The following is an 11,402-nucleotide window of genomic DNA, read 5'->3' on the forward strand; positions in this document are numbered from 1 at the left end:
AAACCTATAAAAGGCTCCACTCTCCCTTACTCTGGGCTCTCAGCATGGATCCGTTGAGTTGGTGAGGTCTGAGAGCCCGAGCTTAAGCCTGAATAAACCATAAACCTTTGCTTTTGCATTTTGGTGTGTTGGGTCTTTGGTGGTCTTTTTGGGGTCCAGTGGATGAGGTACAACATGCACCACCAAACTGGGCACCTCTCTTTGTTTGAAACCTATAAAAGGCTCCACTCTCCCTTACTCTGGGCTCTCAGCATGGATCCGTTGAGTTGGTGAGGTCTGAGAGCCCGAGCTTAAGCCTGAATAAACCATAAACCTTTGCTTTTGCATTTTGGTGTGTTGGGTCTTTGGTGGTCTTTTTGGGGTCCAGTGGATGAGGTACAACATGCACAACCAAACTGGGCAGACCAGGAATGTCTTAGGCAATTCTAGATCACGAGGTCATAACATACCTTCAATTCTATATCACTAACAAATGTATTTACATGTATGTACTGCTAGAGACCAAACCAAGGGCCTTCAAAAATGCCAGGCACGTGCTTTAGCCCAGAGTTCTATTCCCCAACTCCTGTACCACTAACAGAAGGTCAGAGTCTAAGCCATTGACAGGATAAATTACCTAGCCTCAACAAAGGTCCTGAGCGTGGTTTCAAATCCCATCTCCAATTTTCACTGCGTATTTCAGAGGAAAAGACATTTGAAGTTTGTTTACAGCTTTCTATTCTGTTGAAAAGAAATCTGCCTATGCTTAAAACAAACAGGCACATAATTCAAAGGAAAAAAAAAAAGTCACAGGAAACTTAAAAGTTAGGTGTTATCCACACAGCTATATTCATGTGCTTCACCAAAAATATATTAGCACAGAAGCTACCCCGCTGTCCTGGTTTGTTTCTTCATTACTGTGACAAAACACTCTGACCACTACCAACTTGGGGAGGAAAGGGTTTATTCAGCTTACATCTCCCAGGATGCAGTTCATCAGGGAGCCCAAGGTAGGAACTCAGGGCAGGAACCTGGAGGCAGGAACTGGAGCACAGGCCATGGAGGAATGCTGCTTACTGGCTAGCTACCCTGGCCCCTGCTCAGCCTGCTTTCTTATGCAACACAGGCCCACCTGCCCAGGGGTGGCACTACCCACAGTGGGCTGGGCCCTCCCACATCACTCATCAAGAAGATGCCCCTCAGACATGGCCACAGGCTAGTCCAATAAAGGAAATTTCCCAATTGAGGTTCCCTCAACCCAGGTGTGTCAAATTGACACTAAAGCTATCCAGCACACACACAAACCTGAGTTCCAGTCCCAAAACCCATGCAAAGGTGGAAGGAGAGAACAGACGCAACAGTTATCCTCTGACCTGCACATGCACATGCCCACATGCACAATAATAATAATAATAACTATTTTAATGAGAAAGTTTTTTAAAAATTAAGTACAGATTCAATTATAGCTCAGGGAGAGCACTTATTTAGCATTTTAAAGCCCTGGGTTCAATCTTCAGTACCATTCACACACACACACACACACACACACACACATAACACAAAGTGCATTATGTAAGGCTGGGCACAGTGTTGCACACCTGTAAGCCCAGCAATTGGACGGTGGAAACAGGAAGGTCAGGAGTTCAAGGTCAGCCTGAGTTCTATAAGACCATCTTAAAAAAAACAAAAAGAAACCAAACAAAACCCTCCAAAAAAACTAGCATAAAGTACATACCAGGCTTAGTGGTATATGCTCATAAATCCCAGCACTTAGGAGACTGAGGCAGGAGGATTTCCAGTTTGTGATCAGCCTGGTCTATATAGTAGGCCTGAGGCTGGCCTGGACCATATTGAAAGATTTTGTCTGGGGTGGTGGTGGTGGGGCATAATGAAGGCAGAAAAATCAAGACATCCATTCCCTTTTACCAACAAAGAGTTAAACAGTGACAAAAGTTTCACTAACTACTTAGGGCAGGAAAAACATTTAGTGACTCACACATTCCCCTTTGATGTCAAAAGTGAAAATTAAAGAGTAGGTTTCTTTGGAAGAAAAAGGGGAGGGGGCTAAAATTATACCTTTAAGCTTTAGGTTCAGGAAATTAAAAAAAAAAAAATTGCCTCCACCAGAGATGCTGAATACTAACTTCATTCACCCCACCTCTTTCAAACTTATACTTGCAAACTTTGTTTTTCTTCAAGGGGGGAAAAAAAGGAAAGGAAACAAATTTCAAAGTGCAGTCATCTATCACCCAAATAGAATTTGCTTAATGAAAGAATAGTCCAACACTTGGGAGACAGGCAGGAGGATCAGTCATCCTTAATAGCAAGTTTGAGAATGGCCTAGTTTGCATGAGAAGATTGAGGTGGGGGTAGGAGTACGGGAGTTCTACTCCAACGCCTTTGTAACTTTTTAAAAAATGGCTTCAAACTGGTTAAACACTAGTTTTAATATCGGACTAGATCCTTACACGCCAGATCTTTGTTTGCTGAGGTAATGTACTAGAGAATACGAATACAGTTGGCATGCATGATTTCAATCCTCAGACAATGCCCAAGTTTTGAGTCAATGATTTCACAGGGCTTCCCATTAACTTTTCGTTAACCAACTACAGAGAAATGAACAAGCTGAGATTTCAGCCCATTTGCTTTCCCAGGGCGAGGCAAAAAGAGGGTATCTCGGCAGAAACGGGCACAAACAAGGGATCTGGAACAATCTAAAGACAGACCATCCAGAGTAAGGGAACTCACGGAACGCAGAGGGACGAGACGGGGGAGGGGGAGGGAGAGGTACACTTATATGCAGGCAAAAACACTCATACATATAAAAAATTAATAAATTCTTTAAGATAAAATTCCTTTATCATATCCTGACTGATGTGCTGTTCAATAAATATGAGAGAGAGAGAGAGAGAGAGAGAGAGAGAGAGAGAGAGAGAGAGAGAAACAGTTTTGCATTTTCAGCCTGGGACTCCGTTCCAGAATTCCGCACTGCCTGCCAAAAGCAACCGCCTTGGAACCGATTAACCATCACCCACAACCTTCCTGAGAGTCCCTGGAGAGAACTCTTCCCAGCTCAGTTGTGACACTACACAGGAGCGCACACGGAGAAGGGCTAACGCACTGCAACGAGGGAAACCCGAAGCCCCGGGAAGGCCGGACGAGCTGGTACAAGGGAGAAAACTTCAAAAGTCTTCAAGCACAAACTGCACAGACAGCGTTGGCCGCGCGGAATGCACAGCGCCTTCCTCTGCACACATAGGCTCGCCCGCCGCGAGTCCTTGGCTACCCGGCCCCGACCACGGCCACCCAGCCTGGGGCCTCGCCCTCCGCCCAGCCGCCCAGCCGCCCGCTGACCTCTCCCCGCGGGCTCCGATCCCGCAGCGCGTCGCCTCCATCCGCCCGGCAGCTGGCACCCGCGTCCAGACAGGGAGACTCAGCGGCTAGGCTGGCGAGTCTGGACCGTGGCCCGGCCCCGCCCCCTGACAACCACTCCCCGTACTGTCGCCGACGCCCATTGGGCCAGGTGCCTGCCGCTCTCCTCTCATTGGCTCACGGCGTCACCCCGGGCGGGAGGTGCTGGGAGGCCAAGGCGCGTGCGCCCAGGCGGGTATGCGGCGCCAAGGCTGGGTCCGCCAGAGCGCCTCAGGCTGAGGAAGGGGCCGACCGCTGCATTGCCGGAAGCGTTCCCAGCTGCTTCGCTGCCACCCACGAAGCGACTCAGCGAATCCGGCAGTTGCACCGAGACCACCCAGGCCGCTGCCAGGGTATGTCGTCCGGGGCCTCCCGGGCCTCCCCCAGGCGACGAGCCCTTCAACCTCCGCTACTCCCGCCCAGGCTTTTAGATCATCCGCAGACTGTTCCACAGACTCGCCCAAAGCCGGACAGAGCAGCCTTTCAAGGAATGGCTTCAGACATCCTTATCCCATACGGAAGTTGCCAGATTGGTTTTGAATCCAGAACCTAAAAAAAAAAAAAAAACCTCTCACCTCTGTAAAGGGCGTCCAGCTGGAGTTGGAAGCTACATGAGAGTTGAGATACTATTTGTCTGAGTAAAAGGAGCACTGAGACACTTGACAGAAGCAGCATTTTACCATTAATTACACAAGAACTATTCTTCCACTTTATTTACACATAGTTTAACAGTTGCTGTAAGAATCCATTTTCCCACCACTTAACATTGGCAGATTTCTCCCACTGTAAACAAAACCTCAAAATATAAACCTAAGAGTCACCTGTCCGCTGTGCCTCCCCCCACTCCACTATATTTGCCAACACTGGGCTGGCTGCCCTTTTGGCAGATAAGCCAAAGTTGTAGAGGTCCCTATCAACCATAAAAAAATCAGAGTTCACTTTATTTTTGTCCATCAGGTCCTGGAGGAAGCTGCCACCAAGCCTTACAATTAGTACTGAAAAATGTGGGATGAATTGGTTTAAGGCAAAAGATGAATGACTGAAGACCTCTTATAGGTGGACAACAGTACTGCCTTACTAACGCAGAGCTCTCTAAAGACTTTTGCTACATTTGAAACAGTACAAGATATTTTAAACAGGTATTAACACAAAAATATGTACAATTCATGGCACCAAATTCAACTACTTCTAATACAAAGGTGTCTTAAGCAAATCTAGAAATTGAGATCCCTTATAATTCTAGGCCTCTAGCTAAATTTTTTTCTACTGATTGTTATATTTTATTCTTTCAATATACTCTTACGAGCTAGAAAGTGAAAATCAGCAACTTTTGAGACTGCTGATGAGGCGTGTGAAATGTAGTCAGATCTTCACAAGGAACTGGCTTCTACTCAGCTTCCCTTTCTCCTTAAGGTAGGCAAACAGCTGACTTCTTCTTCTCCATGTGACCTTTAGCCCATACTCCTCTTCAGGGGTGTCTTTAACCAGAACAGGCCCAGGTTCTGGGCTGTCAGGAGCTCCAGCAAGAATGAAGCTTGGAAGACTGTTTTCCCTCTGATCTGGGGAAATGGGATCTTCTCTCACAGAAGAGCCCGGGGTCTGGATATCAGGTGGAATGAACTCATGAGGCAAGCTTTGAGATGTGTACATGGACAGTTCCCCACAGTTTGGGGGACTGAGCACTGGGACTAAAGGCCTTCTGGGATTGTCCTTTTCTAAGTGATGGGGGCTCTCTCTGTTTAAGGATATCGCCAATGTCTCTGAGTTGGAAGACTGTGGACTCTCAAACATTAGGCGTGGAAACTTGCAGGCAGATTTTCGAGTTGATTGTCTTGCCTGGTCTCGGTGGTGATGTTTCCGGTGTGCTGGAAACTGGCTTTCTACTGTTACATCAAATTGAGGTGATACCTATGAATCCAAAACCCCAAAACAGTGAGGTGAGCCCAATACCAAGTACTACAGAACCTACATTCAATAGATAGACTCTTTAATTTTTATTTTTTAATTTTATTTATTAATTTTGTGTGTATGGATGTATTCCTGCACGTATGTAAGAATACCCATGTTGAGGTCAGAAGGCGTTGGATCCCCTGGAACTGGAGTTACGGATGGGTGTTAGATGCCATGTGGATGCTGAGAATAGAACCCAGGTCTTCTGCAAAAGCAGTCAGTGCTCTTAACTGTGGAGCCATCTCTCCAGCCCTAATTTTTATTTTTTTATGTGTATGAGTGTTTACATGTACATTGGTGTACTACATGCATGCAATGCCCATGGAGGCCAGAAGAGGGCATGAGGTCACCTAGGGATAGTTGTTAGCTGCCATGTGGGTAATGGGTCTTCTGCAAGTGTAGCCAGTGCTCTCAACTGCTAAGCCATCTTTCCAGTCCCAATCCTCTTTAATTCTTATCCAGAATCTGAAGTAGGGACTCACTATAATAACAGACAAAAGCTATCTAATGGAAAAATAATAAGACATGAACTTTGGGCAAGTTATTCAATCTGTTTGGCATTCAGGTTGCTTTGGAGGAAGGAGACAATGCATCTTTCATATCATATACTATACTGCTAATGACCTGTTAACTGTATCTCTAAACTTCATGAGGGCAGGACTAGTATAGCTCAGTGGTAGAGGCATGCTCAGCATGCTCAACAGTTCAATCTCCACAGCTAAACAAACAAAAAAAAACCTCATGAAGGCAAGAACCAACAGTCTTATTCGCCAGCAATTTCCCAGCACCAAGCAGTGTGCCTGGTAAGAACTTGGTCCTCGGTAAATAGTGAATGGCTGCTGCAGGATAGGAAGTGAAGTCATGCTCAGAAATGGGATCTAGCATATGACAATTAGTCAGTCTTCATGTAGTCCAGGCTGGTCTTAATTTGAGATCATTCTGCCTCAAGTTCCCAAATACTAGGATTACCATGCCATTCTCTGTCGTCATCTGCCCCATTCAGTTCCCTTGACAGTAGAGTAGTACTAGCTAGCTAAGTACTCTACTTTTCATATGAATTTTAGGAAACAATCTCATTTTTTTATGTGTCATTTTTCTGGCTTCCTCACCCAGCTACTGTGTAGTGAAACATTACACGGAACTTTTTCAGAGGAAAATGAGGAAGACTAACTTCATCTAACCCTTTTTTTTTTTTTTTTTTTTTTTTTTTTTTTAACTTAGTTTTGTTTTTTTGAGACTGGGTCTCCCTATAGCCCCAGCTGGCCTGGAACTCACTATGTAGACCAGGTTGGCCTCCATCTTACAGAGATCTGCCTACCTCTGCCTCCATAGTGCTGGGATTAAAGGCATGCACCACCACACCTGGCTCATGAATCTTATTCTTTAGAGGGCCTATTTCAAGAAAAGTTTAACAGGGTAAAGGTCAAAGAATCTCAAGACCTACCCAGGAAATGATAGTGCCCTTGTCAATGGGCTTGCTGGGCACCTGTAGAGGGCGGGTCATGGGCCGCTGTGGAGATTCACAATGGTGTTTGGGGCCCTCCAGTGGCTGTTGGTAGAATATCAGCTGGGGCCTCTGATACCGTTGGCAGCATCGTTTCTTGGGCGGCATCAATAGGTAAATGAAGAGCAGTTAGTAAACACATGATGCAGGTTTCCTTCTGGGGCTGGGACAGGCACCAATTGCAAACCATGCCTGCAGAGAAGAAAAAAAGCTGGAGAAAATTATTCAGGTGATTCTCCCAGCTCTTCAATACACCAGCCTAGCCAATTCTACCAAAAACTACCATTCAGACCTCAAGGTTAACACAGTTTTCTATACAGCAAAAATACACTATTCAATATTTGATAACACCCATTCCATGGATACCTGCTGGACTCACAGTAAGTGCCCACTGAGTGCTGGGAATGAACTACTATTCAACAAGCACTTACTGAGTCCTAAATATCTGTAATGATAGAGGTCCCTGTTTTTGAGGAGCTGAGGTTAGTAGTACAACACTTACCTAAAATGTGCAAAGTCTTAGGTTTAATCCCCAGCAATGCAAAAAAGAAAAAATGAAAAGCAAAAAAAGAAAGGACGGAAGGAAAAGAGAGCTCAGCAGAAGGAAACACCATTACAACTCAATATAATACAGGATGTTTCTCTTCACCTCAGGGCAAGTTTTCTCGACAGGAAGACACCTAATTGTAAAGGGAAGAGCTGGGAGAAGCAGAAGAGCAGGAAGGACACTCCAACCTGAGGAACAGCACATTCGGAGATGGCCTTACAGCTGGGCATGGGGGAGTATGCCTGTTATCCTAGCACTCAGAGACTGAGGCAGGAAGACCAGGATTACAAGGCTAGCTTGGGCTACACATGGGAGACCTTGTCTCAAAAAAAAGAAATCAGACCAAGCTGGGCTTGGTGTTGCATGCCTGTAATCCCAGCATTTAGGAAGGGAGGCAGGCAGGAAGTCCAGCTCAAGATCATCCTCAGCTACTGTGAGATCAGCTAAGTAAATTAATCAATAAAAAGAAAACAAAAAAAGATGTTTTGGGAATTCAGGAAATTACAAGCTCAGGGTATGAAAAGATGCAGGGGCGGGCTGGCAAGATAGCTCAGCAGTAAAAGCACTTGCCTCACAAACCAGCAACCTGAGCCTGGCCCCTGGAACCCACATGTGGTGGAAGTTGAAAACAGACTCCACAGAGTTATTCTCTTAACTCCACTCATGTCCTGTGGCATGTATATCGCATCATCCCATCACACATACAATGTCAGTATCTGTGAGGCTGTGAATATCTAGCTAACAAATAAAGGTTTTGGGGGGAAGGTGTTGTTTTGAGACAGGGTCTCACAATGTAACCCTCACTAGCCTGGAACTCTCTATGTAGACCAGCTGTCCTCTGCCTCCTGAGTGCTGGGATTAAAGCTTATACCATCACACCCCACCTAAAAAGATGAATTTGCAAAATAATAATGATTAGACATGGTGTCAACATTAGGTCAGGAAAACCAGGTAAGGCCTAATGAGTTTGGATTTGAGCCTGAATAGAGTAGTAGTCATTGAAGATTTCCAAATATAAAGATGTGATTACATGTGAGTTCTGTCTGGTTTGATTTAAAAAAAAAAAAAATCCACCTCAGATACTGTGGAATATAAACAGCAGTCAACTGAGTGATATGAGCCATGTACTCATCACTCACCTCCAACAACCATAAACCTATGATCAATTCTGACCCATCTATACCTATCAATTTCCTCTATCCTTGAATGATTTTGAAGATACAGTTTTTGGTTTTTTGCATTGAACCTAGGGCCTCACCATATGATAGTCAGGAACTGTACCACTTTGCTACATCCCAGCCCTCTTTTAAATAATTATATCGGCTTTTGAGACAGGGTCTCTATGTAGCCTAGGCTGGCCTCAAACTCATTATGTGGCCTCCATAGTGCTGGGATTGCAGGCATACTTCTCTGAATTAGTTCCTTTTTCTGTTGCTGTTATAAATTACCCCAACAAAAGCAACTTAAGGACTTATTTTGGATATATATATATATGTGTGTGTGTGTATGTATATATATGCATATATACATATATATTATACACATCCATTTTTATTCAGTCTGGTAGAACATAGGACCCAAGCCCATGGAACGGCACTGCCCTCAAACTTTTTGGGGGGCGGGGGTTCTCACTAGGTAGCCCAGACTGTCTGTAACTTGAGATCCTCCTTGACTCAGGATTTCAGGTATGTGCCACGTGCCTACCATCAGTTTTCCTTTCCTTACTGGTAAGGACATAACTCAGCACGGCCAAAAGGCCTGCTTTCTCAGACTCATACCACACTCTCATGTCTTGGTCCAAATCCCTCAGCTTGTGCTCACCAGGCCTCCTCCTGCCAGGCGGCCGTTGGGTACATTTTCTGTCTTCTTCAAGGGTTTTCCTTCCCTTTTGCTTACTAAAGGGCACCAGATCTTACACTCGGTCCTAAGATCTCTCATCCTAAAATTCAAAGTGTCGCTGCCAGCCTGGGAGCCCAGCTACTCCGAAGACGGAGGCCGGAGAATGGAGAATTCTACATACATGCTGGGTCCCTGTCTCAATCAAACAAAAATCACCGGCCTCTAACTTGTCCCTGTAATAGATAGAATTCTACTTATCTCATTTTGGGAAGATAACTGCGCTTCCTCTCCCCCATCTGACTGTAAGCTCAGGGGAAGGTCAAACTCTGTCTGCCACTTTAATTCCTTAACAAAATACGTTAAGTGCAGTGCTGTCTACCCAAAGGCTGGGCCTATGAGGAGGCAGGCGATCGGGTGTATTAGAGCCGAGGCGGGACGTAGGCACGTGCGTGCAGATCTGGTGATGGTGACGGAGAATCGAGCCGGTTCCCACGCAGCCCCGAGAGCCAGGTCTGGTCTGGGCCCAGGGAGTGGCAAGTGGGTAGCTCAACGGGCTCAGTGGCGGGCGGTCCCCCGGAAGGAAGTGAACTAACGCGGGCCTTTCCAGAGGCCGCTGAAGGAAGGACGACCGAGCAGGCCCGACGACCGAGCAGGCCTAGCGGCCGCCGTCCCACACTTCCCTGCGTCCCCACGCCGCGCCCGCCGCCCCTCGAGCCTTCCGGCCCCCCTTACCCGCCAGTGGGCCGCGACCTCCGCCGCTCCTCGCAGGGCTCCGAGTGAGCGTTCGAGGCCGGAACGCGGAGACAAGCTGGCGCAGATCGGTGACGTGCCGTCACGTGACCGCAACGCTCCGCCGGCGCCAATTTCAAACAGCGGAACAAACTGAAAGCGGCGCTGCGGGACCCACCCCCGGCCCGGCCCGGCCCGGGAGCCCCCGGGATCCCACCCCGGCCGCCCCGCCGGGACCTGCCGCCCGGGCCTGGCTCGGCCTCGTGTGGAGCAGCGCGGCCGCACCGCCGTGTGAGGTGAGTAGGATGCAGCAGGGGAGGCCCCGCACCGGGCCAGCGGGAAGGGCTTGATGCCGCCTCCGCCAGGCCTGCGGGTGCTGCGGACAGCGCGTCGGGAAGCCGGGCGCCGGGCGCGAGGGGAAGTTGGGGACCCCCGGGAAGGAGCCGGGACGTATCCCGCCTCCTGGCCTCCGTTTTCGTGCTTCACTCTCCAAGCAGCCCTGGACTTTCCCTGCCAGGGTGGCCTCTGCACCCTTCCTCCGCCTCCGGGATGGAGTGGACAGAGTGGCCTGCCTTCTGAGTGCGGGTTGCATTGAGTCAGATATCTGCAACTGCACACATACCCTCCCCGCCTCCAAGGAGCTCTCACCTGCAGACAGCCCTGCCTCCACCATGCTCTTTTGCAGCCATGTCATGGTTGGCAAGAAGGTTGCAAGATTTCCCTGGTCAGTGTGCAGAAGGAGATCAGAGGAGTCACCCCTGAAACGACCTGGGGCTAGAGAGTATTGGCAATATTAGGAAGAGGCTGGTCAAGGTGGCATGAAAACATTGAGAGAAATATGCCATAGGAAAAAAGGGAAACAGTGATGGTGAGAGGAGAATGCAACTTGAGGCAAAATGAAAACTAAGATTTGAAGGTATAGAAAACTAAGTATAAAGGAAAGGAAGCCATAGAGTGGAAAGGACCCGAGAACTCAAAGCAGCTGGCAAAGGTCAAAAAAGAGCAATTCCATTTTGGCAGATGTCCTAAAAAAAAGAGACAGCTGGTTTCTCTGTTTCTTAAAGGACCTCAAAATAGAATGACAGGTGTTAACTTACTGATCCGTTATTCTGTCGATCTATAGAAATGTATGAAGTGCTTTTTTAAAAAATAGAAAGAAGGGGGCCGGGCATGGTGGCGCGCGCCTTTTATCCCAGCACTTGGGAGGCAGAGGCAAGCGGATCTCTGTGAGTTCAAGGCCAGCCTGGTCTACATAGTGAGTTCCAGGACAGCTGGGGCTGCAGGGAGATCCTGTCTCAAAAAGACCAAAAAAAAAAGGGGGGTGGGGGTTAGCTGAGCAGGCCAGGAAAAGTGAGCCAGTCAGTAGCATTCCTCCATGGTCTCTGCTTCAGTTCTTGTACCCCAATTCTTGCCTTGACTTCTCTTTGATGAAGGACTGTAACG

The 11,402-nt window shown here is 47.5% G+C and overlaps 3 protein-coding genes across 6 annotated transcripts in view; 1 reads left to right on the forward strand and 2 right to left on the reverse strand.

Moving 5' to 3' along the window:
* The window catches only part of Tulp3 (TUB like protein 3), a 53,125-nt gene extending 49,660 nt beyond the window's left edge, over nucleotides 1-3,465 (reverse strand). The window contains exon 1 of the mRNA XM_008825484.3: nucleotides 3,334-3,465. Within this exon, the coding sequence (XP_008823706.1) occupies nucleotides 3,334-3,374 (41 nt within the window). The 5' untranslated portion in view covers nucleotides 3,375-3,465. The remainder of the gene's footprint in view (nucleotides 1-3,333) is intronic.
* A 611-nt stretch (nucleotides 3,466-4,076) lies between these two features.
* Rhno1 (RAD9-HUS1-RAD1 interacting nuclear orphan 1) lies at nucleotides 4,077-10,093 on the reverse strand. Of its 2 annotated transcripts, none has more exons than XM_008825485.3 (3): nucleotides 9,963-10,093; nucleotides 6,785-7,036; nucleotides 4,077-5,298 (listed from the first exon to the last, which is right to left on the reverse strand). In XM_008825485.3, exons 2-3 carry the CDS (start codon nucleotides 6,950-6,952, stop codon nucleotides 4,753-4,755), a joined length of 714 nt encoding a protein of 237 aa, XP_008823707.1. In that variant the 5' UTR covers nucleotides 6,953-7,036; nucleotides 9,963-10,093; the 3' UTR covers nucleotides 4,077-4,752. The 2 variants fall into 2 exon arrangements, with proteins under 2 accessions (XP_008823707.1, XP_017651680.1); XM_017796191.2 differs by having other exon boundaries at nucleotides 6,785-7,055; nucleotides 9,963-10,049.
* A 21-nt stretch (nucleotides 10,094-10,114) lies between these two features.
* Foxm1 (forkhead box M1) overlaps nucleotides 10,115-11,402 on the forward strand; it is a 17,099-nt gene continuing 15,811 nt past the window's right edge. For all 3 annotated transcript variants that reach the window (XM_017796156.2, XM_017796157.2, XM_017796158.2), the window contains exon 1: nucleotides 10,115-10,255. The gene's annotated coding sequence lies outside the window, so the exon portion shown is untranslated. The remainder of the gene's footprint in view (nucleotides 10,256-11,402) is intronic.

This window comes from Nannospalax galili, unplaced genomic scaffold (assembly GCF_000622305.1).
Source record: "Nannospalax galili isolate Female #2095 unplaced genomic scaffold, S.galili_v1.0 scaffold589, whole genome shotgun sequence".
NCBI classification, from domain to species: domain Eukaryota; kingdom Metazoa; phylum Chordata; class Mammalia; order Rodentia; family Spalacidae; genus Nannospalax; species Nannospalax galili.

Bases quoted from the DNA above. Each gene is read 5' to 3' on its own strand.
- Rhno1 (XM_008825485.3), bottom strand. From the start codon at position 6,952: ATGCCGCCCAAGAAACGATGCTGCCAACGGTATCAGAGGCCCCAGCTG. The intron at 5,299-6,784 runs GTAGGTCTTGAG...TTGGATTCATAG, and splicing joins AGGGCACTATCATTTCCTGG to GTATCACCTCAATTTGATGT.